This window comes from Falco cherrug, chromosome 6, assembly GCF_023634085.1.
Source record: "Falco cherrug isolate bFalChe1 chromosome 6, bFalChe1.pri, whole genome shotgun sequence".
Classification (NCBI taxonomy): domain Eukaryota; kingdom Metazoa; phylum Chordata; class Aves; order Falconiformes; family Falconidae; genus Falco; species Falco cherrug.
Window position 1 is genome coordinate 45,291,435 of NC_073702.1, and position 26,726 is coordinate 45,318,160.

The 26,726-nt window shown below is 43.7% G+C and overlaps 2 protein-coding genes across 3 annotated transcripts in view; one reads left to right on the plus strand and one right to left on the minus strand.

The window, feature by feature from the left end:
- PCMT1 (protein-L-isoaspartate (D-aspartate) O-methyltransferase) overlaps positions 1–2,503 on the plus strand; it is a 36,101-nt gene extending 33,598 nt beyond the window's left edge. For both annotated transcript variants that reach the window (XM_055713089.1, XM_055713090.1), the window contains exon 8: positions 255–2,503. In XM_055713089.1, coding sequence (XP_055569064.1) covers positions 255–267 — 13 coding nt within the window. In that variant the 3' untranslated portion in view covers positions 268–2,503. The remainder of the gene's footprint in view (positions 1–254) is intronic.
- Positions 2,504–6,564: 4,061 nt separating this feature from the next.
- LRP11 (LDL receptor related protein 11) lies at positions 6,565–26,490 on the minus strand. Its single transcript, XM_055714858.1, has 7 exons — positions 25,866–26,490; positions 22,273–22,433; positions 18,213–18,354; positions 16,024–16,149; positions 15,071–15,280; positions 8,279–8,380; positions 6,565–8,000 (listed from the first exon to the last, which is right to left on the minus strand). Exons 1-7 carry the CDS (start codon positions 26,398–26,400, stop codon positions 7,846–7,848), a joined length of 1,431 nt encoding a protein of 476 aa, XP_055570833.1. The 5' UTR covers positions 26,401–26,490; the 3' UTR covers positions 6,565–7,845.
- Between the last annotated feature and the right edge of the window lie 236 nt (positions 26,491–26,726).

The window sequence follows — 26,726 nt, forward strand, 5'->3', positions numbered from 1 at the left end:
CAAATGATCCATTAAGTGTAAAATAGAGGGACCCATATTTCACAGTATGTCACATGATGGTACAAGATGATATGGGATTATTGTTGCCTTTCCTTTGTTAGTTGTTTTTGTTTTCTTAAATGCTTGAAGAGACTTCGGAAGTTTTGCTGATATGCATGAACACTTAAATGTAATCTGATGCAATATCAAAACTTTTCAAATATGACTTGCAAGGGGAGAGGAGAAATATAACTGTGTGTGTTTTCTTTCTACAGGGATGAATTGTAAAAGCTACATCATCTTGACCCAACATAGTGTTACAGTGGACTGCTCATCTCCAGTTCTAAAAGCTTTTTGAAAACCAACAGCATTGCAGCTTGTTTTGGACTTCGTTATACTGTTGTTATCAGCATGGAAAAGCGTGGTGTTTGTTTTATTTTTTTAGATGCTCAAGGCAAATCTGATAAAGAAATGGTGGAAAGTTTTATGTGGGCACTGTTTTATTTAACATGCCTTTATCTCACTCTCATCTGTTCAAAGTGAATTTCTGCAAAACTGCAGATAAAGACCTGTAGCTTGTGAACTCTAATTTTGATGGGAGTACTTGAACACTCACTTCTCTCAGCTCCTGTGTCCCTTGGTAAAACTGCTTCTGTGCACCTTATGACACTACGTAGGTAATACCAGGTTTTCTGTGTTCTGATGTCTGCTAGATGCTACTAAAAGGAGATGAACTTCCTTTTTAAGCTTTTGACATGGTGTCATAGACTAGCATGTAGTAGATACAATCAGCTGCTTTATTACCTTAAAACCAGGCATTTGTATATATTAAACTTCAAGACATCAGAGGTGGGTGGCTGCTCTTATCAGACATTGCTGTTAGAATTGGACATAACAGACGTGGTTTCCCTTCTAAAATTAATTAATGGAGTCTTGAAATTCTGTTTTGGTTTATAGCTCACTACTGATGTGATACACAAGGATTTAACTCCATAAATATGATGTCCCAATCACTGAATGGTTTATGCAATGCTGCTTTGCCAAATTAAAGTTAAAAGCAAACGGGGGGTGTGCGTGTGCTTGTGTGGAAGATTAGGATCAGTATGTAGTAGACTACTGAGATATGGATTGCTAGGTTCTTTATTAAAAAACAAAAAAACCAAAACCAAAACAAAACAGTTTGGTTCTAAAAGAAAGTTGCTTTTGGCAAAGCCATTCGCTGCATTAATGTTCTCATTTTAACTGTGGGCGCCCAGGAAAAATTCTGGCTTTTTAGAAAGTGAATTCTTAATTGCAACATGAGGAAAACATGATACATGCATAAGGAATAATGAATCCTGGACTCCTAGGTACAGCTAGAGATGCAGTTGTTCAGTTTTCATATAGAGTAGTTGGCAGGCTGTAAACCCTGGTTTTTTTCTGCCTCAGGTTTTCTGTTTTGGTACTGTAAAATGTCAACAGCAAACTGTGATGCAGTACAGTAAGGCGGGCTGCTCTCGGAAAGGGGGGGAAATGTGTCTTGAGTCATCTCGCTCAGATTTGAGCAACCAGGAATTAAACAGCATGTTATCATTATTTTCTTTTTTTTATGGTAGAAAGGATTCTAGAATAAAATTTGCATAAAACCAACCCATAGTGATCACTGCAAAAAAGGTATTTGACTTTTTACGGTGGAACAATAATTTTGTGATAAGATTAATCCCTGAAAGCTGAAGTTTAGAATTCAAAGGCCCCTGAATATGGAAGAGAAACATTTTAAATAACTTTTCTTTTGAAGGTCAGCCTCATCCTATTCCTATGTAAAAGACATGTATCACTTTATTTAGATATTTGGAAGTTAACGTACCACCTCCTGATCTGACTGCAGCCTGGGAGCACATACACAAGATTAATCTTTTAAAGGAATTAATATAGCATGTATTCTAGAAAATACAATTCAGAAAAACCCACTTGCATCTGACAAATTTGTACTAACCCACAATCAACTGTGAATCTAGTCCTTGGTGTTGAAGTGAAATATCTTAAACGATGCATGCTGATGTTTCAACCTTTTGGTCACTGTATCATTCAATTTGAGTTCAGCTTTTTTTACATCTTCTCACTAATCTAAACAGTTAAATGAAAGGTATGAGCTCAACTGTATCCAAATTCTTGTCTCTGGACAGTGTAATAAGCTAGCCTAACTTGGAAGAGGTGACAAAGCTGAGACCCGGCGACAACTTTTTTGGGGAGAACCACTTCAGGAGGTGTTATGACTTCAGGGACCAAGGCTGCTGGGATTAGTGCACCCATTCCACTGAGTGGGTTGGTGATAGTCAAGGTACTTGGCAGAAAGGAGTATCCAGGAGTAGCATTTAGGAATTGGAAAATGAAAACCCCTCTGTGATGGAGCAATGGTTCTGAAGTAAAAACTTGGAGAAGAGGACGAGTTGAAAGGCAGAAGATTTGAAGAGCTTGAATAAATGCTGTGTGAACTGTCTGAATTGCTACTTTGCCAAATAAAACAAATTGAGAGGAAGCTGTATCTAGATGTCTGTCTAGTTTTGTGATTGGTTTTCGGTGTTTGTTTTTTTTAACCTTCACAGTACTCCACATGTAGAAAAAGCACGTATAAAAATACTGTTTTACTAAACAGCTGCGTGTCGGTTTTCAGTTAATGTATTGCAGCAGTTAGCAACCCTGGTAATACCATACGGAATATAACTGGAGTTTTACTTGGCTGTTTGGAATTTTAGTTCACATCTCAGTGTTTTGGGGAACAGTCTGTGCATGCAGTGCATGAATTCTGCCTGCTATCTGTGGTTGAATCCAGCTAACTAGGGGTGCGTGATCTGCCACTTGCAAGGATTAAAGTTTACCTGAGTGATGTTTTACTGGATTGTTAGGATCACCTCCAAGCCAGAACAACTTGGGAGAACAGATTGACTGAAGAGCGAGTTACTCGTCTGGTGCTTTCCAGGGGTCAGACAGTAGAAGGCTTCCAGAGTTTGAGCAGAGGAACCAGGAGCCCATACCTCTATCTTGAAAACCCACAAACAGTTGTGGGTGCTCCACAGAGCAGTTCGGTGTGCTGTATGGGCGCCTTCTGTTCACGTAGCAGGATTTACTCGTTTGTTTACTATTTCTATTTAAACTGGCCAGCTAACTTGAGGGCACAGGGGCCATTACATGATTGTTATTTTTAATTTTGGAGGGGAACTAGCATGCAGAGGGTGGGCACTAACACTGCTCGTTGAGGCCACCTGGATGATTCCTGGAATGTTTTGTAGTCGGTGAGTTTGAAACGGGTATTAATGCTTGGGCTGGGGGGGCTTTATGTGGTAAGCTCTGGAGCATCCAGCTGGCAGCAGTTCTCTCTGCGTGTGCAGTGTTTTTGTGACAGGGTGACAGGCTCCAGGGTTTTTGAGTGTGGATGGACGGTGGAATTAACAGTCAGCACAAAGAGGTAAACTAAAAGGCCCAGGGGGAGACTGAACTAATACTGTTGTTCTGCCGGGAAGAAGGGTGATAACCTGTACTTGCAACAGCTGCCATTTCTTCCTTTTACTTGTTAATTTGCCCTAGGGCATGCTGCATTTGATTTAAGTGCTGTTTGGAGAGGATATGATTGCAATTCCTTCTTGATTTTGACATGATGTGAAGAACGAGTGACGCAAACTAAGCTAGTGATTTATATCTCTGGTTCCATTTAGCTGGTTTTGGGCATACTATAATGCTGTTAGATCCATAATGACCTTTGTGGAACCCTCGTTCTTTGCTCAAACGATGTGGGAGAGGTATTCTGCTGAAGTGAATGAGGGGCTGTCCTGGCTCAGAAGAATGACAGATGATGATGTCACACAAGCACATTGTGCAGAACACGGCAAAACCCACCAATCAAAACAAAAAAATACCCACCAAAAGGCAGCATGTGTGCAGGGAGATACAGCAGAGGAGGTCTGAAACTGTTCTGCATTTTGGAATGCCCAGACTTTACACGTAATCAGGAAATGTAAATTAGAGTTTCAATGTGGTGGTATAGAACAGATTCAAGCATTTCTGACTGAAGTAACTATTGGTTGAAAAATATAAGTTATTTCTACGCATTTATTTCTCCTCTAAATATTCCCTGTTCACAGCATGTTACCCCTCTGGTCAAGCTGATTGTTTCACGGGATCTTTTCTTTCGGACTAATTACTACACGTTTATTGCCTCTGCCTGGTCTTTACATCCATCAGTGTGCTCTGAATCTTTTCTAGCTTTTTCCTTTGCTTTTACCCTTAGCTTTTGCCGTTAGAAATAAAAAAAAACAACAATTCCCGATGCTTATGAAAACAGCAAGCACAGACCTCAGCGATGCATGACTGTGGGGCTTACTAGAAAGGCTCACCCTTTGTTTTGGGGTGGCGTGTTTGTGTTGCTATTGGTTTGTGCCTCTGGCTCCCTCTGCAGAGTTTGGGATTGAAACTCTTATGCTTTATCTAGGATTTAAAAAGCAAATGGAGCATCACACTGACCTATTTCAGCCTTTTTGTTTTGCAAATGTGCTTTTGGAACTGCCCCTGGTATAATCCTGCAGTGCTATGGAAAGACTACGGCAGGGATGTTCAGGCTTGGATCTGCTGCAAAAGTGGGCAGCAAGCAACCCACATCACAGAAAAAGCTGGCTTCTAATCATAGACAAAACTCGGGTAAGTATTGCTTGTTACTTTGAAATAATTTGTACCTTTAAGTGTATGGAAGTTGGCCTGAAGGGCAAAACAATTGAAAATACAAAAGCCATCTAACCAAAATATGTATCTTGATCAACATTAAAATACACTAATAAAAAAACATTGTAATGACCTCTCTTAATACACAGAGGTGTAATATCCACAGGTATAGGCTATCAGAGCAATCCATGAAAGCACGCTGGTAGTAAAAATAGGTGGTGTGAGCATATACCCAGATGTGTGGATAGACACAGGTCAGGGTTTAGGACAGGGAAACCACATCTGGCAGATCTCAGAGAATGATGATTGTCACACGGAATATCTGACTGCTGCTGCACTGTAAAGACTGTAGAGAACTCCCCAGCTCCTGGGGTTTGCAGGAAGGTCCATGACGGCAGCAGCGAGCAATGCAACCGTGAAGATGGGGTAGAAGCAGCATCTGCTCTGACACTCCTCTGCGACAGGAGAGAGCGATCCCCAGCCTCGGGAGCAGCTGGGCAGGGGAGACAGGAGCGGTGCCAGTGGGAGGTGAGGGCTGGAGGCAGCCTGGGGAGGAGGAGGCAGCACCCCCAGTGTGCTGACAGGGGTGTCTTGCCACGGCTTTTTCTGCTAGTGCTCAGATGTGCTCTGGCTCAGTGGTTGAGTATCTTCTTCTTTGAAGTCAAATAGCATGAAAGCTATTAAGTGAAGGCACGTGTTACTGAAATGAGTGTGTACTAATTACAGGAGCTGCCAACCCAATCTGTTACTTTGCTAACTTTGTCTTATTCTTCATATAGCTGATGATGCCCAGGCTTTCTGGTGAGGTGGGCAAACTTATTTATCTATTTATTTCAGTCTCCGGCTGTGGAGTTTGCAATTACATAGGAAGTAAGAGGCCTCAGGCTGGTGGTCTGCACAGCAACAACTGTCACCATCTCCCCTCCTAGAAAGAAGAGTCCCTAGGAAGACTGTGGCAGCTGTAGCACAGCCATAGCCAGACTCCTGTGCTAGCTTGCTGCCTGCCGCTCTCGCTTGAGCTCTGCCTGGAGGTGTTGATTCTTGGCTGTCATATGTAAAATCCATGAAGGCTGATTCCACTCGCAGCAGCACAGCAACAAAACCTGCTGTTGGGTGAAGTGACTGGGAAGCTGAGCGGCTTCTTGCACCACGGCTGTACTGCCTGGCTTGTGCTCCATGCAGGATCTCACTGTTGTCCTGCCCGGAAGAACAAGAACAAACCTTTTGTTCTCCTGCCAGCTGCGTGCCAGAGTGATGGGTTTTGGTAATAGGAGCACTATAGACGCAGTGAGACAAGGCTACTTTTCTTGCTGCTGCGGTGAGATGGTGAAGGAGAATTAGATATTAAATTAAAACCCGAAACAGATTTCCATGATGGGAAATAACACCCCAACCAGAGGGGCAGCGTGGCTTTCCTAGAAGGCTGTATTTAAAATGTGATCTTTTGAGTTTTGCACTATTTGCTGTGCCTGCTGTAGGCTAGGATGCAAGAAGGGCCACGCTCCCAGGTTAGAAATGGGCAGCACCAGCAGAAGGTCTCCCAGACCCAATGTAACACTGGCCTACAACCAACCAGACCTTGCCTAATGTGGCAGGAGGGCTATGAGCAGGGAGCGCTGGCAGCTGGGTCCCTTGAGCGGCTGGCACAGCCAGCTCTGCGGCTGCTTCCTGCTCAGCCCAGGGTCTGCTCAAGAGACAGGTTATGGAGGTGGACGCCCTGTTTTTCTCAGTCTCACCTAACCCAAAATATCTCAACGCCCCCCAGTGCAAACGTTCCAGCTTCTTTTAAGGTTGTTTCACAGAAAGGAGAAACGTACTTCTGTCTGTTCTCATGCTGTGGTCCATAGCACAGAATTTAGCTGGTAGCTGGGAATAAAGGCAATGCAAGAAATATAAGAATAAAATAGGTTTATTAGAGCTATTTTTACATACAGTAATGAAGACTGAGCAACTTGAAAAACTATTTGTATACCACAGCAATATTCTTGCTGAAGTTGATGTTACTGAAGTACAAAAGACGACATACAAAAAGATGCATGCCTCATTTGACTGTTTTTATTGGGACCTGTGATGAACGTGATGCCCTTGGACAGTCAAACAAGATAGACAGCACGGGGTGTGTATATATATGTACATATAACAGGTACTGTACACATTTTACTATTAACACATCTGAAGTTCACTCACACATATAAATTACTTGCTTTAATTCTATGAGAATTTTGCTGGGGTGAGGGCAGGTCGCCGAAGCTTTCAAGCTTTGCAGGGAGCTAAGGGATAACCAGCAGGAATCCTGCACTCCGGCATCTCAGGTAAAAGCCACTGCGTGCTGCTCTCTCACACCATGCAGCGTGTTGAGCTGGGGTGGAAAAGGCTGAACAAGCCCTGAGCTCCAGGGAGAGACATAGCTCTGGGATCGCACATGACTGCTGTCAAACACTGGTATGTCCAAACTTGTCTGCTGAGGGCTTGTATTTTTTCATTTTAGCATTTAGTAAGCATGACTCTGTGTTAGCTGCACAGAGGTTTAAACTACGAATGAAAAAAAAAAGATGCTTTGTCCCTTAAATCCCAAATTTCATTACAAAAGCTGGTGCTTAGATAGCAATCGCTTTTAATTAACAAAGCAAGACAAATTCTTTAATGGAAATACTCCCAGTGCATCAGGTGGAAAGTACACAAATCAGTCTCTGCTGGACAGTGAAGTAACGCATTGGTCTGGAGCGTCCTGGTCCCCAGAGTGGAGCACAGCGGTGGCAGCACTAAGAGCAGGGTGGCACAGGCTTCCCTCTGCGCCTTGGCCAGCACGGCCAGCCGGGGCTGCTGGGCCTTGGCTGCTTTAGTGCCTGGCCCTGGGGCGCACTCTGCTGCGGCTGGGGCCCTGACTGCTGTGGGGAGGACAAGGGCACCCCACAGCCAGGTTGGGGTTTCCCCATCTTGCAGTGTCTTCTGTGCAATAGCCGACTGGAGCTACTCTCTGGAGTGTGAACACATCTATTTTTCTGAGCACGGGCATCTACCCGCTTGTTTATCACTGAAGGGGAAGAACATGTTCCTCATCTTGTAGGCTTCTTCTACACTTGACACTTAACTAAAGGTTTTGGTCTTTTTATAGAGGCAGAGGTTCATGGACACAGGAGAAAGGGGAGAAAACAACTGACCTAAATCCAGCTTTTATAGATACATCCCATTGATGAGATAATCGGACTCTTCGGATGTAATGGGTCGAGCTTTTTTAAGCTTCTGTCTCACTAAACGCAGTCTGCAAGCAACCATAAGCAGCAGTAAAGCAGTGATGGCCAAGCCTAAGGCTAAGGGTAACACAGCACCTACAACAAGGTTAAGACAAATGACACTTTATTCAATATATTGAGAAATCAGTAGGGAAAACCTTTAAACTTTTCTTTAAAAATACACCTAGTCTGTCACTTGGGCGCTAATATCTGGAGCAACTCATGCTGTGAAATTAAACTGTATGATCATACATGTTAGGAACAGTTCAGAATATGGAAGTACATTATTCAGTTCTTGACTATAGTATCTGGATCTATAGCATCTCACCGGAAAACTAACCTAATTAAAAATGAATTCACGTGGTTGGTCTTACCTGTTTCTGGGACTGGACGACCACCTCCAAGCTGACCTCTCTTTGGCACCATTATGCCATTCCCGTTTTGATCACCTGTTCTTTTCCCTGAGGAACTGTTATCTGCATGAAGTCAAGCAAGATAAATGAGTATTGCAGTTCAGTGACTCAAGAAGTCTTATCCACAGGAGAATAGAATTAAATAATGTGAAAGCACTTAGATTTAGGAAGGAAAAAAAATAATTAAGAACTTCTGACTCCAGTTGTGTAACTTGAATTTTTGAAATAATGTGAAACTAAAGCTAAAATGTAAATTCAGTTTTGCACTGCAAACCACAATGCATCTCAACCAAATCCAAGTGGGGTCATTTTACATTGAAAAAAAAAAAAAGATGGATACAAACTCTCTTTTACAAACATCTCTAATGGGCTATAGACCAAACTGAGCTAAAACATCACTAAAACAGTTATATGTAGTTGAAAATGAGGCCATTTCAAGTTGTGTTGCTCTTCACCCTTGGAACCTGTAAAGCAGGAAATGCAGAGGCTGGCGGCACAAATCACCTTGGTTTTGCCTGGTACCTGACACACAGATGCAGAGCTTACGCGCTTGGAAGACATAAAAACACATGCAGAAAACATTTCAAAGAGGATGACTTGGAGTCACTTCAGCTTTGTGTGGTATGGAAGTTATTACAGAGCATTGTAACTACACCAGAAGAGACAAGGTGTTCTTTGCTGCTAAGAAGTGTTCACCCTGGGAGTGCAGGCGGCTGCAGTTCTGCTGCATCTCGGCTGGGACTCCCTCCAGCCCTCCCACTGAACTCCTACAGCAGTAGCTATGGTGACACTTGGTGCAAGAGTGACAGCTTAATCCACCAACACCCTCACAAAAATCAGAAATCCACCTATGTTTTTAAATGTAACGACTATGTTTGGTTTTTATGGATAACATAAATATTGAAGGGCACTTCGTACTGTGATACATTTGCTGGCAGCCCTCAGAACTGTGCCAGTGCCAGTGGAAACATACTATGCTACAAGATCTGTAAAATATGAATGTGAAACATTGTAGCTGGAACTGCCTATAGTGGTGGGTGTTAAGGAAGTGTTTAAGTCAATTAGCTCGGAACATGCATCACGTGTAACTCCCACCCACCACCAGCGGCTCGGGAGAGTGGCAGAACACGTCCCTGTCAGTGGCAGCAGCAAATACCCACAACCGTTAATTAAAGCTTAAATTGTTTCATGAAGTTCAACAAGGCCAAGTGCGAGGTGCCGCACCTGGGTCGGGGCAACTCCAGCATCAGTACAGGCTGGGCAGAGAATGGATCGGGAGCAGCCCTGGGGAGTGGGGCTCGGGGGAGCTGGCGGCTGCAAAGCTCGGTGTGACCTGGCGATGTGCACCCTCAGCCCAGGAAACCAGCTGTGTCCTGGGCTGCATCAAAAGAAGCGTGGCCAGCTGCGTGAGGGAGGCGATTGTCCCCCTCTACTCCCTCCTTGTGAGACCCCACCTGCAGCGCTGCATCCAGCTCTGGGGTCCCCAGCATAAGAAGGACACGGACCCACTGGAGCGAGCCCAGAGGAGGGGCACGAAGGTGATCAGAGGGCTGGAGCACCTCTCCTACGAAGACAGGCTGGGAGAGCTGGGGTCCAGCCTGGAGGAGAGAAGGCTCCAAGACCTATAGGAACTTTTCAGTACCTAAAGGGGGCTTATAAGAAGGATGGGGACAGTTTTCAGCAGAGCCTGTAGCAATTGGGCAAGGGGTAATGCTTTTAAACTAAAAGAGGGTAGATTTTGATTAGGAAAAAATTCTTTACTGTGAGGGTGGTGAGACACTGGAACAGCCCATGGCAGGGGGGTTGAAATTAGATGATTTTTAAGGTCTCTTTCAACCCAAACCACTCTATGATTCTATGACTCATCAATACTGGTATAAGGTTAGTGCTAACGTCCCCAAGCCAAGGCACAGCACAGCCTCCCAGGCTCTGGCTTTATTGCCATGCCGTTATGGGTAGGAGGGCTTAAATGCTATCTTCACCTGCTAGGAAATGCCTTAGAAAGAAGCTGCAGTCCTCGTTTTCATTCAGGCTCTTCAAGTTGCTCTGGCATGGAAAGAGGACTTAAGGAAATTCTAAGTGTAAACTGTACGGGCTTTAAGGTACCTGTATGATACTGGAGCTGTGAAAAATAACCTGAATGTAATTGGGACCAAAACCAGCAGCTCTTTTCTGCTTCTGTCTTCTGTAAATGAAATGAGTATTTGTCTTTATTTTGGAAATACCCAAAAGACATCGGCTCTTCTTAGAGCTGCTCTAGCCTGTATGACAAGGTTATATATATATATATATATATATATATATATAAAATAAATCTGAATGCCCGTTTCATAAATTTGTTTTCCTGTCATTTGAATAAAGGGAATATTTAAGTCAACTGTTTGTAAAGGCATTTGGCAGCTATACCTGAATATGGAGAGAAATTTAGTGGGAAAACTTTGGGAGGGTAGAAGAATCACAGAATCCTTTCAATAAAGCTTGTAGGGTTTTGTTAAGACTTCTTACAGGATTGGAGGGGTTATCAGAGTCAATACTGCTCAATATCTTACAACAAAGAAAGATTTCCCTAAACAAGTTTAGAAGCCTGACATAAAGTATGTTATGTGGGTTTTGTTTTGTTTTCACTTTGTCTTCCATTTTCTAGTCCGTGCCTAGGGCACGGCAATTTGTAGCCCTTTCCAGTCACCCTAAATTAGAGTTCTCAGTTATGGCTACTGCTGTCAATGCCTCCGCAGCAAAAACATGACCAAGGCTTGGGCACTCAGTCAAACATTGTAATCCCAGCCCTGAGCAGTACTGCACAACAGCTGGCGCAGGCAGCCTGGGGAGAGGCAGAGACCCTGTGCCAGGGGAATGCAAAGCTGTTATGGTGATTTATACACTTGAGTTGGCTATGCTGCGGCGTGCAGATCTTCAGGCTGCTTGTGAATTCAATCCGTCTGCTAGACTGGCTATTGCTGTTTAGAAACCAGCGCATGGCTCACTTCAGTGTGCTTTGCTGCAACTGTATTTTTGGTACATTCATTTGCAAGCGCAGCAGTGCCAGAATATGCAGCTGGGCTTGAAAACTTCCCTGGAGAAGGAGACCGGGGCACTTTGGAGGCAGCCATGCAGAAATGCTGCGCTGGAGATGCAGTCTGGGTTACTTCACTATGGAGGTGTGTCTGCAAAAGGAAAAGACTCCTTTATCGACATCAGAGGCCTCTTCCTGCATCCACTCCCAACTATGGAAGAAAATGTTTGGCCTGCCAACTTGAGCAAAAGTAAACCATGAACCTCTTGCAGAAGACCCCATGCCCTGAGTGCCTGATGAGGTTCTCTCTTGAGTTGGACTCGGTGTTCCCCTGGAGTCACCCTACTGCAGAGGAAACACAGTGGAAAGGCAGGAGTGCAGAATAATATTCACTCGCTGTCAACAATGAAAGGCTTTTGGGTTTTGTTTTAGGTTTTGGGTTTTGTTGCTTTTTTTTTTTTTTTTTTTTTTTCTTTTTACTGTGAATAGATCCCTTGCTAAGTCAGGTAGAAGTTTTAAACAGTCCTTACCTCGGACTTGCGTATTTTCGCCTTTTCATACCTAAGTGTACATCCTTAAAAAGCTCGTATCAAGTCAGAGACAAAAAATGAGGGGCTACTGGAGTAAAGACAGCAGGTTAAGGGGAACTGGGAACAGAGAAACTGTAAGGAGAAAATGCATGCTGGGACAAATTTCCCCTAGTATTACCCTCATAGGCAGAAAGCTCATATTCCTGCTGCGAGGAACTATCTCACAGTCCAAAACACTACAGCTTAGCCCAGCTCCTTTCAAAATAGAGAAGAGATAAATATGGCAGTCCTTGACAAGGAGGTCCCTTTATTTAACATCTTTATTGGATTCTCAGATGTGAAAGCTGCTAATGGGGAGGTAAGTAGCAGAAGGGACCTGTCTTTATTGGTACTGTAACCATCACTGTAATAAAAACAAATGTTAAAAAGAAAACAAAACAACTCCCCAGTCTTGCAACTTCTTGTGAAAAACTTCTGTTAAGTCAGCTGAGAGCTTCTGTATCAAGAATCATGTCTAGCAGCCACCTAGAACGTGCCATGTGTTGTCTGTGGTAGACATTACCCTTAATATTAACACCTCCTCTTGCTCTGCCTTGCAGTCACTGGATCCAAGAGCATCATGTTTTCTTTCCTGGCTTGTATTTCCATCATGATTTGCAAACGCTAAGAAGCAAGACAAATGTAGCCCTGAATGGAGTGCTCTCAAGTGAAAAGCTGGAACCTGTCCTGCCGCTGTAAAGCCATACCCCTTAATATATATCTTAAGCAGGCAGCTTTTCACCATGTTGACACTGAAATCATTAAAGCTTATTTTTGAAATTTATTTATAATGGTATACCAGGAGCCTGGATGCTTGCAAAGTCCACTCTAGGCCAACAAGTAACATTATTGCCTTGGTCCAACAAGGTCTTTACCTTTACACTGTGACTTGGAGGCACAGGTTCTGCCTTGGCAGCAGTAGCAAACCTGGTACTGTCTCAGCAGAAAGTCCATCCCAGAACAGGATTTCTGCCAGTGAAATTGCTAAACTTTTGAGGCTTCTGGTATGATTTCTGTTCAGTGCTGCTTACCTCTCCTGAAAAATGCATCTAGCAGTTATTGCCCTCCTGAACACTTGTCCAGATGGGCCTCATGGAGCTGCTCCAGTGCTTCTGTGTCTCTCATTTTTGTAGCACTTAATTATTAGATTTGGTCTGTAACCTCCCTGAGATGGCAGTGATGAGAGAAATCTCATTAATGCTTCTGGAGGGATTTTTAGGAATAGGTTAGATGCCTGTCTCCTCAACTCCTGGAAGACTGTGGTGCTTGCCACTGGGTCAGGACTTGAACCTCTCTGGACCTCTGGGAATCATTAACGTACAGCATGTGATTCCTATGGAGTTTAAATATCTGCACGGGCAGACAGCAACTCAGAACAGATTTTGGCAGTTTCCCTTTGGAGGCAGGTAACTAGCACCTCTTTATGTCCCACCACATGCTTGGAACTGATCCATAGGTGATTTAAAAACTCACTGAGCTGTTTTCTGCTTTTTTGGTTAAAAGCATTGGACTCCTGGGTCAGTAAGGATTGGGTCCTTCTATTCTGCAAGGAAATCCTTAAGTATCATTTAACTGACATTAAATTCTGACCGAGTCTTGTCAAAAGATCAATATTAAAATCTCAAGAATTAAAACCAGACACAGTCAGCTGGAAATCTTGCCTGCTTAAAATTAAAGAGATTATAACAGCTTCTAGTAGTACACTGAAGCCCCATCACATTTTTTTAGTTTTATACTAAATTTTTTCTTTTACTGTCTACTGCTGTGCAAAAGGCTACCTTGAGAGCAAAAATGGTGCAAGTAAGTCATTGTGCAACGGGTACACACAGAAAATGACTATGCAAAAGTGCCATGCGTTTACATGCACTTCCAATAATAACCTCTGATTACAGGTTGCCGAAGTTGGTGACCTCAGTTCTGGTTTCACTTCTGGATTCACAAACCCAACGGTTTTTGTGACCTACTTAGCAGCTGACTTTCCACTGAAGCCTGCAATGCCCTTTGGCAATTTGATGGTTAGTTTGGGTGGCCCCATATCAGCTGTCACTCGGGACTATGTGGGCGAGAAGGGTTTGGGGCAGTCTTCAGAACTGTATTCCAATAAGGAGCACTGAGGTCATCTACACTGCCAGAAAAGAGGGAAATATTTGAGAGCATATTTTGCTGTTGTTCACTAAGACAGGTAAATTCTTGAAGAATGTTGTTTTCTCTCCCTTTGCAGTCTCCACAGATGGAGTACAAGCACCTGAAGAAAACTGGTGTCAACCAGGGAAATGCCCTTTACAAGAGTCAGCAGCAGAGGGCACTGAGCATTGCTTTGTTGTAACAAGAAAATAAAGCTGTTTATAAACAGTTGCACCTTGGGGGCAAGAGTCAGACTAAACCATGAAGAAATAAAAGTGAGAGGTCTCATACCCATTTTAGGCTTTGTGCACACAGTTTTGCTTTCATTCAATCGCCATTTCAGATCATTTTAATTCACCAGCAGGAACCTTAAAAGACACACCAATTTCATTGAAGCTTCTGGAGCTTTACCAAGGCAAGTGTTGGGGACTCTGCCTGTAACATCACTAGACGCTGACTCACAACAGGCTTGCAGCCTCTATGGAGAATATTACTGGGGACCTGGTGTTGCTTGATACCAGACTGAGCCTTCTCTACAGTGATGAAAGATTTCTCCTGCCTTCGAGACACGCTTCAGAAAAAAGCGCCCATAATAATCAAGATATTACTTTGGGGGGAAAAAAAGGTAATCAGTTGGCATCAGGAGAAAAGCAATTACTGTCACCCAAGCTGAACAGTACTTTGTTACGTTCTCCTGAAGGTACTCCCCCACAGATTTAAAGAGCCTTATATATCAGCTTATACAGCTGAACCTGTGGCAGAATTTGTGTTTAGCTCACCACAGGTTTTGTTCCTTAGACTGTATTATTTTCCTAGCATTCCTACACTTTAACTAACTTCCTGCACCTGGTAAGAACCAGACTTGACAATTATAAAGCAATACCTACTTGTAACTTCATTATTACAAGCTTCTTTTGTATTTTTCACATTTGCAAATTTTTACTGTTAGCCAGGCACCAAAAGACAATTCAAGTAAGTTTAAGGTGCATGACATTTTCTTTCCTTAAAGAGAATGATTTATTGAAACAGATTCGTTTCAGTTCTCACCTGGCACAAATCCACTGGTTTGTTTCTTTGGTCCCTGAGAAAGCGACTGGTTAGACATGTCTGCATCCACGGAGAGAAGTGATTGATTTCTGGCGGTGGCTTTCAGGGTCTTTTCTGCAGAGTTTTCATCAGTGTTTTCGGTCAGTCCAACAGTCCTTTGCTGGGTAGTGCCAAGAGCTGCATGTGTTACCGTCTTCCGACCTGGACTGACTGTTAACAGAAACAAAAATCATTTTTGTACAGAATTGAAGGGAATGACAGTGTTCTGATGGAAGGCCCTCTGATATGGGCCTTGAAGCAGGCTAAACCACTTCTCAGTTTCAGACATACGACAAAATGTGAGTTCCAGATACAAAGCAAGTTACCAATTGCCCACTGCCAGCTGTTAAACAAGAGTATACTCATGAACTCTACAGTGAAATCCAGCAACTGAAATATCAATGAAGAGGTGGTTAGCTGTTGTGCCAATTCACCCTCTGATGATTTTTGTTCACTTGGCTGGGCATGGGCTTATATTGAAGATGAGTAATGGAAGCAAACAAAGAGATGGTGAATCCACTGGTTCCCATATTTCCAGGGTTTAGATTCTTGCAAGGTGTGTAAGTGCACTCTGAAGTGTACATCTGAGACACCTTTTCAGATCAGGAACAGGGTCTCTGTTTCCAGAATCACCATGCAAGTATAGAATTGATCTTTTAAATGTCAAGAACTCAACACAAAATCTGTCATTTGGGGACAGTTTTGATATGCTTTGAAAAAATGGGAGTTAATTTCTGAGCATCTGCTGTATGTGGACATTAAACTTTCCCATGTGCTATTTCCAATGAAAGGCTCTATGGTCGGAGCAAGCTGCTGGCCCACAGGGAAAGAGGCCACAGAAGGGGCATCATTCCCCTTGGGTCGTTCAGGCTGTGGTTACTTTCACAATCTACGCTGTGGCCTGGCGCACTTACAGTTCTGGCAGAAGGTTTCATCCGATCCATCAGGGCACTGCCTCACACCATCACAAGCAAATGTGATGTCAATGCAGCAGCCATCATCGCAGATAAACTGGTAGCGAGAGCAGACCCCAACACAGGCTGTTAAGAAACAATTCCCAAATTACCAAAAGAGATATCCCAGCAGTAAATACTGATTCAGTGACTAAAATCTGCAGCATCAAGGAAAAAGCAAAGCCATGCTATGCCAAGAAGGACTGTGAACAAGGCAGGAAGCTGAAGAAAGGCCAGGCTCAGCTATATGATGCTATATTGACACAAAAGCTAATATAGCTAATAGCTGTTCCAGGCACCCTCATCACTATTCTGGCAATCTCTTTACTACAGGAATACTCAACCTGGAGGCTGTTGCACCTTACACCTTGTGCAGCACTCCTACAGCACTTTACTCTGCTGGCCTAAGCTGAAAGGAGATCTTCCCAGGCTTAAAAGACCCAGGACAGTCCTAAAAATAGATGAATGAAATCTCTATGTCTGTAACTGCATCTCCCCAACACATAACTTCTACTACATACCCATTCTGTATTTCTGACAATATGTTATTTTACATACATGCATATGGACTATATGAGATCTTTTATGGCACGTTTTCTGCAACCTAATTAAAGACGAAAAGAATGCTCATAATTTATTTACACCAGCAATCCATTGACTCCAATATAGCACATGCCAAAGCAGGACTAAGTACAAGGTCTCACAAGTGACCTTCACCAGAATGAATTGATTGCTGCCTGCTTTAATATTTAGATTCCCCTGGAAATTGAGATTGTCTCTGGACGTTTCATTTTGCATACTCAAAGCTTTCCTGAAACCTGTTCTGACCCTGTAATTATCAAGTGTTTACATCTATGCTTTTGTCTTACCAGCAGCAGCATAGTTCATTGCTTTGTAAAGTGCTATCAAATTCAGTGTTTGGTTAATGTTGTAACAGCAAATCAATTTGCGTAAGGAAGCCTTTGGATGTTACCCTGCTATGTACAAAAAGGTGCACAACGCTAAGGAAGTATGGCAGAAACACAGGCGCCTATTTAAAACCCCTAAAATCATACTTAGAAAATGCATCTCCTAAACTCAGCACTAAAAATAGCGTAGGTCTTGCATGCATTAAGGCACCAGGCACTGGTTTAACTACAGCAGTAGCACTTGAATTGCAAACCTACTCAGGGAATTAGAAAAAGAAAAAAGGCAGCAAATCCTCTATGTGCTCCATCCAAAAGATACCACAGATACCACAGCAGTAAATAAATTAGCCAGCAAACATCTCTGGCTGCTTTAGCTGAATTAAACATTAATGAAAATAACTTTGTCATCCATTATCTGGAATACAGGCATTATTAAGCAGACTCATAACTGGATTTTTGTAATACCAATTTATTACCAGAGGGAATACTCTCTTTGAAGAGCAAAATTTTCACTGGTTCAGCTGAACATAGTGATGATGCAATTTAACTTTTACTTTGTGCCTGGGCAGCAGATCGTATTAGCAACTTGGCAATGACAATGTAATTAGAAGTTATGACATTAAAGAGTTCAGAATTGACAGCCACTGAAATCTAACTTGTTTTGTACCTTTTATGCTTTTTACATGTTTCCTGAGCTCAGAGTTTAAAAATGATGGGTCTGTTTCCCCAGTAACATAAAGCTTTGATAACAACCATTACACAGAAAAGCTTACGTGCGTGAAAACCAGAAAAAGCTATCAGAAATGATTGGACTACAGATGCAGGTCAATACTATTACTAGTTTGTGTCTCACACATACTATTAACTGATTTTAACTGGGTCTTCCCTATAGCACAAGCCCTGTCATGTCACACACACCGTCTGACTATACAATGAAATGTATAGTCATTGTTATGATACTTTTTGTTGTTATGTTAATTTTTCCAACCCTGCACGCTTATTAGCAATACAAGGATGAACACTGAAATGCTTGAAAATATTGCTCTAACATACAAGTGACACTTGCTCACTTTCTCACTTTGAAACAGCAATTCAAAACTGAAAGAGGTGTCATTATGTGATAAATAAGGGCAAAATAAAGCACTAGATATGGAGAATAAGGTTTCTGCCTCCATCAAGACCCTTGCTCTGAATACCATACCCTGGGTGTCACACAGGCAACAGCTCCAGTCATTTTCTCACCTACTGCAGAATGAACCATGGGCAGGATGGTCACAGAGACGTTGTCAGAGCTCCGCTGACCTGCAGTGTCTGTCACAGTTAGCTGGAAAATATACCCGCCTTCCTGAATGTGAGACAGTTTCAGTGTTCCTGGTTGCGGTACCTGATTAAAGACACACAACGAAAAAATCCATATTGGTATAAAGGATCTGTCCATAAACTTCAAGGAATAGGGCGCTCACTTCTGTACAATGCTTTTCACACAGATTAAATATTTCTTTTAAGTCTAGCCAGCCCACTCCAACATATGCATCAACATGTAACGGCTTGATCTTTTTTCTGCATCCTCTTGTTAAAATAAACACACTTAACTTTTGTTAACTGTACTGTTTTTCATGGTACCTGGAGCTGTGGATCTTAGCACTGGAGAATAAATGGAAACGTACATTTGACTAGTTCTTCGGTACTTAGAAATGTGATTTTAGAGGGCAGGCAGTGAAATATTGGAGTATTTTGCCCTCTATCGAGTTAGTGGACAGTACACATGTATCCACAGAAGTTACTTTTGTTATATATTTATTTATGATAAGGTAACTGATAGCATTGTTTTATTAATAAGATTGCCTACTTCTGTCCAGCATGACATTGATGTAGTCACGTACAACTTTTACAATTGCTGGACTGGATTTTTCCATGCCACACACTGCATTTCCATGCCTTGCTCTGAACCAGAACTAAGTTCATCTATAGTGAGTGACCTAAACAATAGGTTTCAGAAAGTCATGTGATACAAATCCAGAAAGTACTTCAATTAAAATCTAATGTTTAAAAAAATTAATTTAAATTTTAAAATTTTAATTTAAAACAGGTAACAAACTGGCATTACTAGTACCACAGCCATTTAGAAGTAAGTTTGTATTAAATGAATGTGATACTTGAAAATGTTGAATGTTTTCTAACCTTGTGACAATTACCAGTCACGAGTAACTCCAGCTGTCTGAGAATTCAGTAACACATATTTCAGTAACTACAAAAAAGCACTCCATATTTATTGGATATGTATCGGTTTTTTACAAATGAAGCACACAGGGATATTTTTATAAATAAATGAAAGGTACATTAAATCCTCTGTGATTATCGTTAATATTACAACCAAAATTCTTTGGTTTGCTTATTTAAAGTTGCTTTTCATGCCTAAAAGAGAATGGGATTTTTTTATAAATATCATAATAGAGCCCTAGACCTACCTTTATAGTAGGGTGTATTGATAAATGCATTTTTCTCTTTTGGTAAGTGAATCTCCTAACTGAAATGTCTTTCTTTTTCTATTTACACAAATGCACTCAGTTATCTGATCATGCTGTTGATTACCTCCTGATGGAGTATATGACCCCTTAGATTTTATTCTTTAGTGTATTACAGAAATAAATATGCTCTAAAAACACCTGCTGCTGTTCACCATGACTGCTGGGAGAGAAAATATGGTATTTAAAACTCATGAGCCATGGAGTCCAACTGTTCTCAGTGCAAAGCCAAAGAAATGCCACTGACTTCTGAATATGCTGCCACTCCTCCTGGAAACCTCTGTGCTTTCCTTTTTATCTCCACCCTGCCCTGAAGAATGCGTGACTGTACCTGCTTTCTTACAGAATTTGGCTCAAACTTGACAGTACCATTCCAGATAGTCAGGATTTTTTAAAAAACAACCCATAATTGCCCCTAAGTGTCATGGAGCTGCACAGTTACAGTATGTGGTAGCAATCTGAGAAGCTAATTATCTAAGAAGCAATAATCAGTCACAATAGAAAAAAAAAATTCCTCCTACAATATGCTAAGATCTCTTTATAGCAGTCCTGCCTCCTCTGCCTTCTATTTATTCTTTGGTACACAAATGCAATGCAACAGCTGCATCTTATTTAAACACAGTCCCATTCTCCCTTGTAGCTATGGATTCATATATTGTTTTCTGAGAATAAATGACATGAAATCCAGTAATTTCAGGACAGCAACTGAAGTACTAGAGAGACAGCAACTGAGGATTGTATGAAAAAAATCACTATTATTCTTTCAACTCTAAAAATTTAATTACCATGCATAATCATCAGGGTACTTATCTGTTGGAGAAATCCCTGCTCATTTGAACACAATGGGAAAGTATATATTCAAGCATGAATGTGTGTCAATTTTTTTTCCATTACCAAATATAAAGAAATCATCAAGATTAATGAGAATTTTGCAAGTTAAAATGGATGTAAGACTTGTCTCTATTTTATGAAATGACTTGGAGTAAAAGTAAAAACACGAACTTTACATTTTTTAATTAACTTTTTTTGTCTTACTCTAGATACATTACTACACAAAAGATTAATTTAAAGAGTATTTAATTATTATTTAAATAAAACAATGCTGCAGAGGGTCAGATTAACAACTCTTGATAATAAAATATTAATGATATCTAGCAACTATTCTTAAAGCTTCATGCAAGTCTTTTCTATGTATCATGCTGTTCACACTCCTTATCAAAGCCTTTTAACCTTTTAATTTTCAAGCCAATAAAATAATAAATGAAGATAGACAAGATCCCGGTGGTCTTTGAAATGACAGTTTCAAATTGCAATACAACCTCAGGTCATTCAGAACTGGCTGAGTGCAGTCACCCTTCCAAAGATGTGGATCTTGCAGTAGAAGACAGAACTTTTAAAAGCACGCAGAACTGGCTTTAGTAACACTTTTGAATAACCCTGATGTGTTTTCTGTGAGGAGTACATTTACAAAGTTTCTTATGCATAAATTTTAGTAACTATTCACCAGAGAAACCCAATAGTCTTCTTTGGGTTCAGCCAGCAGCATATAACTTAACTGTGACATGGTGATCTTCAATTACCTACATACTGTAGGTATGTACATTACATACACTGTCCTCCAGGAGGCTAAGGAATAACCAGTTGCTCTGTTGGGTTTTTCCATGGGTGACAATTTTAGATTTCAATGCATTCAGCTTTCTCTTTGTGTTAGGTGAAACTCTGGTTTGTTCCATCATTACACATCTGGAGTTAACTTCGTTGATACTGGTAATTTGTCTTTCATATTACTGAGCTGGACAGACATAAGCAGCAACTGTCAAGTACTGCTCATTGTGGTGGCACTGGCACACGTGGCCTCTCGGGTTTTGGACTGTTCCTCTTGCTGATCTTGCTGATGTTTAAACTCTTCCTATCCATTGGCAGCATCTCAGCAACAGTAAGTTCTATGGTCTACACGCTCTCCCCTTTACAAGTCACTCCTGCTATAGGTGGAGTTCCTGGTGCACCCTGAATATTGTGGGCTGTGAACAGACTGAGTAGAGTCTATAGGTTTGAGACATTTTTCCTTTCCTTTTCTGCTGCTCCTAGAGCATTCACAAAGAATGGTAGGATGGAGAACCCATCTCTTGATGGTTAAGTTGAAAACAAACTGCAGCAGAAATTGTATGGATGTAATAAAATAGTATCCCAAGATACCTCACAAGGTCTACATCACACATTTCTTTGCAGTTTCTCCATAAACATCGACAGAAGACTGTTGATCTTATTAAATACCTTATTATTTTTAGTAACTCAATTACTGAGGTGTATGTAACCTGGATCACAGAGGCAGAAAACCAAGTGCAGTGAGCACAAACAATGGTGAAAGACAGCAGAGCTGAAATACAATAGAGTATTAGCATCTACTTGTTTGCTGCTGGCCATCTTGTGCCATCCTGGATAGAGGTGAACTGTATAAACCGCTAGAAATAATCACTGGAGCAAACTTCCCAGGGACATGGTATAGTCCCCATCATTGGAGGTTTTCAAAATATGATTGGACAGATGAAATAATCTCATCTAGGTTCCTCATCTCATGAAAGGTTGGACCAGATGATCTTTTGAGGTCCTTTCCAAACTGGGTTGCTCTGTATTTCTATGAAATAAACGCTCAAGTTGTACGGTCATCCTAGTTTTGGTGCCTGGTAGCCATATCCATTTGAATACACTTAACATTTAAAACTGTATGAACACAACAATCTGCGAGTAACTGGCCATGCGCGAGATTGCATGGGTACCTTCATTTCAACCGATGAGTCGCCTTGCAGCAGCGTCCACTCATACTGCACAATCCCATGGTCATCTAAACTTTCTCGGCCATCCAAAAGCACCCAGTCGACAGGTGACTGCAGCACAATATCTTGTCCTGCCTTGCACTGTGGAGGCTCATCGTATTCTCCTTCAATAAAAAAACAGAAGCTCAGTTATTTATGAGGGGAAGCTGAGTGATTATTTATGTAAAACATATTTTATCTTGGTTAAGGTATTTATTTAACACTGTGCAACTTCCTGAAAGACAGGACAGGTTCGTTAGCACACATTTCATTAAGCAAGGTATTATCTACTTAAATTTTAGCTAACTTTTCCATATTCAGTGATGTCTTCAGGAAATAACTGCGACATTAAAAGCACATGGCATAGAACACCTCTCTACGTACAGGGATGTCTCACTAATACAGCAAACAGCATTGTTATAATCAGTGTAGTTTTTTTAATCTGAACTAAGGAAAATGGATTTAAATATGAATTACATAAATATTCAGATGGCAGGTACTGCACACCTTTTATAGTACTCTGTATAACCTAACAAGCTTTTAGTTTCCTTTTATAATGCATCATTATATGAGTGAAAGACTTATTTAACATAAGCTGGCATCCTAGTGAAGCAGTGCACATAATGATTAAAAATCATCAGAAATTACCACCAATTTTAAGTGCCTAATTTAAGACATTCAAAGCCTGATTTTCAGACTCTTCAGGATTTGTAGCATTTTACTATATTCAAAGTACAGTTCTTACCGATTAAAATTGTGAGTACTAAGTACTTTTGCCAATCAGACCACAAGTTTTTCAGGTTAGACTAACAAAACCCTGGCAATAATGAAGCTGCCAGCTAGTTGTCTGAATGAAAGCTTTGTTATGAAAGGTTATTTCACTGCCGATTCCTGAATGGCTTTGATATTAGTTTACCTTAATGCTGAATCCTCCCATTGCTCATCCCTAGTGACTAGCACAGAAGGAAAGTCAGGCATTTGTGGTGAGGCATTCAAGTCCTCTTTCTTTCTATGTCAAAAATTTAAAAATTTGCCTAACAAAGGCAAAACCATGACCTCTTTCAGTACAGGCAATTGGTAACACAGCACAAACTGTCCGGAAGTGCAAAGTAAATCCACAGTCAAACCAGCACAAATGGGGTTTAAAGTGAAGGACTTGGATTTACACTGAAATGTTCAATCTCAAAAACTCATCCCACCGCTGACCATTCTGGAAGTACACAGAGATATGCCTGATCTGAGAGATACCTATCTGTCATCAGTTGCTTCCAGAATTAAATAAGCAATTTGTTTTGGTTTACTGATGATCCTTGACATAAATGAAACCACAACATCCTAGAGATCACTGTATACTAATGCCCAGAAAAAATTTTGAATTACGAGGACACAATGTTTATGAACAGATGTTGGTTTGGTTTTATCAAAAAGAGAACAGCAGAAGACTCAACACCACAGTGCTTGGAGGTGTGTGTGGGGGAAGAACAGGTAAAACGTGATCCCCTGGTGAAAGAACATCTTGATATGAAAAGCTCTTTTCTAAATTTCCTAAATTCAGTTATGGGGTGACATAAGGGAAAAGAGATGTGTTTTCATTGTCCTGTGATGACGCACGGTTGTCCAGATCAATTTTTCAATGTAATTCAAGAATTGAGTAGTAACATACCATCAGATGGCAAAATAATTCAATCTTAATTTTATCTCTCCTGGTCTATGTCACAGCTGACAGATGTTTGAATAAAAGTTCATTCTCCTTCGTGGCTCTGCTTCAGCTCTGGTGTAATTGCATTAAGTCATAATCCCCTGTTTCTGATAGCACCATCACCCACAAGGCGGACTTTTAAATAAACCCAATAGGACACAGAGCAATTTGCAGATTAGAAACTGAAATTGCCTTGCAAGCCCAGTGCTGATAGCCATGAAAGCTTCCAAAAAGACAAGGCATGCCAGAATTCAAGAACTTAAGAAATTCAGGATTTCTAATAGGTAGAGTATCATTTGAGCAATAGTATTATTTATATTGTGCCATTATTAACTGCACTCTAAGTTAGGGCCAGGTTTTAATGTAATTAAGGCAGTTCAAAGTGATGAAGGACATTTTCATGAAGGATATTTTCAAAGGTTTCCAAAGAAGCCTAATTGTTTGTGACTTTGACCTAAAATCAAGCTTTAAGCCTTCTATCTTGCAAGTGCATACAGGGTTATAAACTACAATTACCCAGAAGTTGCTACATAAATAATACTGTGGAACTAATACTTTTCCCATTGAAAATGTCAAAAATACTCCTTGGGTTTTTCTGGGACTCCTAGTAAAGATGAGCTTGTCTCATCTTTACTGCCATAAATTCCTCCCTATAGCTGTCTAGTTTACCTGCCCATGCACTTGGAAAACAGTATTTAGGCACCATAACTTCTCCAAAAATTGAGCCGCTGCTCTCTCTTGTTTCCAGGGAATTCGCGTTGGCATTCTCGTAAAACAGGCAGGACTGGGTGGACCTGAAGCCTGAGGTCTCCCCTGCCAAGGGAGCAGTAATAGCAGGTGGCACCTGCACACACAGTTTTCATTAACACCGCCGCTAGGTTTTCTTCATGACTAATTTACTACAGTTGAGAAATATCGCTGAAGATAATTTAGGTAAGTATTGTCAACAGAAGGTACTGAAATTAACAGCATTAGTTAAGATGGAAGAGGTTTAACAACAGGCGGTGGGGGAGTGCGAGCAAGTTCTTTGGGTCAGCTGCTAGGAAACAGACTCCAAATCGAGAAACCCAGACATTTTTTTATCTACAGCTGCTGGCTCTGGATTATGTTGTTCTTAAATATGTTTCAGGCTGGAACAAACTGCGGCTTCTGATGCGGCCCAGGCTCCGGCGGCGGGTACGGAGTCTCCGGGCTGCCGGTGAGCTATCCCGGTCTTCCTCAGCCACACTCTAACGTTCATAGGAGGGAAAAATTCCGCGTTCAGTGGCCGGGAACCCTGCCTCGCTGATCCGTTCCGGACAGCAGCCCCGGAAGGGTACGTGCTTGTCCCCAGCTACCGCTCCCGGCGCTGGCAGCGCCGGCGGCAGCGGTCCGGGCTGTGCGGGCTGCCCAGCACCGCGGCGCCCCGGGCAGCCTGGCCCGCGGCCGGGACCCGCCTGCCCCCCCGGACGCGCTCCCGCCGCCCAGGGCAGCCCCGCCGGCTCCCGAGGCTGCGCACAGGCCGAGGGGTGAGGGCCGGGCCGCCCCGAAGGGGCGCTCCCCGCGTACCCCCCGCACGGACGGGCCGCCCCGTCCGCTCCCGCCCTCCCCGCCGCGGCCGAGGCCTCCTGACCCGGGCGCCCGTTCCCGGCGCCGGGGAAGCCGCGCGCAGGTTCCCCCCTCGCTGGCGGCCCCGCCAAGCGGCGGCGGCGTCGCGGAGAGCGGCCCCGTCCCCGTCCCCGTCCCGCCCCCGCGCCCGGGGCCGGCTGCCGCCATTTCCCCCCCGCCGTCCGGCCGCTCCCCGAGCGCGGCGCGGCCCGTCCCGCGCGAAGCCGCCGTGGGCCAGGCCCCGCGCCCCGACGCCCGCGGCGGCCCTTACCCGGCGGCGCGGCGGGCGGCGGCGGGGCGAAGCCGGCGGGCCGGCGGCTATAGCTGCTGTAGCCGCGGTGCGGGGCGAAGCGGCAGACGGGGCGGCCGCGGTGCGTGCAGTTGAAGAGGTAGCAGCCCAGCTCCGCCGCCGCCGCGCCCCGCGGCCGGCCGGGCCCCTGCACCACGGCCAGCGTGCAGCGCGGCTCGGCGCAGCAGGCGTCCAGGCACTGCCGCCAGCCCGCCACGGCGGCGGGGGCTCGCAGGAAGGTGGCGCCGGCCGCGATGGAGTCCTTGGTGCGGATGATGGAGTCGGGCCTGGAGGAGAAGCTGCTGCCGCCGCCGCACTGCTCCCCGCCGTCGCCGCCCGCCGCCGCCGCCGGCGGTCCCGGCTCCTCCTGCTGCAGCTGCCGGCGAAACTCCTCCAGCAGCGACTCCACGCCCGAGATCTGCGACCGCAGGTCGGCCAGCGGCGCCGCGCACCGCCCGCCCGGCAGCACGGCCCGCCCGCCCAGCGCCGCCAGCAGCACCAGCACCAGCGCCGCCATAGCCCCAGGCGGCGGCGGCGCGCAGGCGGGCGCGGCGGCGGCGGGAGCGGCGGGACCGGCTCCCCCCGCCGGCACCCGCGAGCGCGGCGCGGGGAGGCGCCGGCCCCGCCCGGCTGCGCGAGGCGGCGCGGCGGCGCTCAGCACCCTCTGCCCTGAACAGCTCCACCGGGCGGGGCCGCCCTCGACCCCGCCCTCGGCCCCGCCCTCGGCCCCGCCCCGCCCGGCCCCGGCGCGCCTCGGCCCCTCCGCCCGGGCCCTTCCAGGTTCCGTAGCCCCGCGGGCTCTCCAGTTCCGTAGCCCGGCGGGCTCTCCAGTTCCGTAGCCCC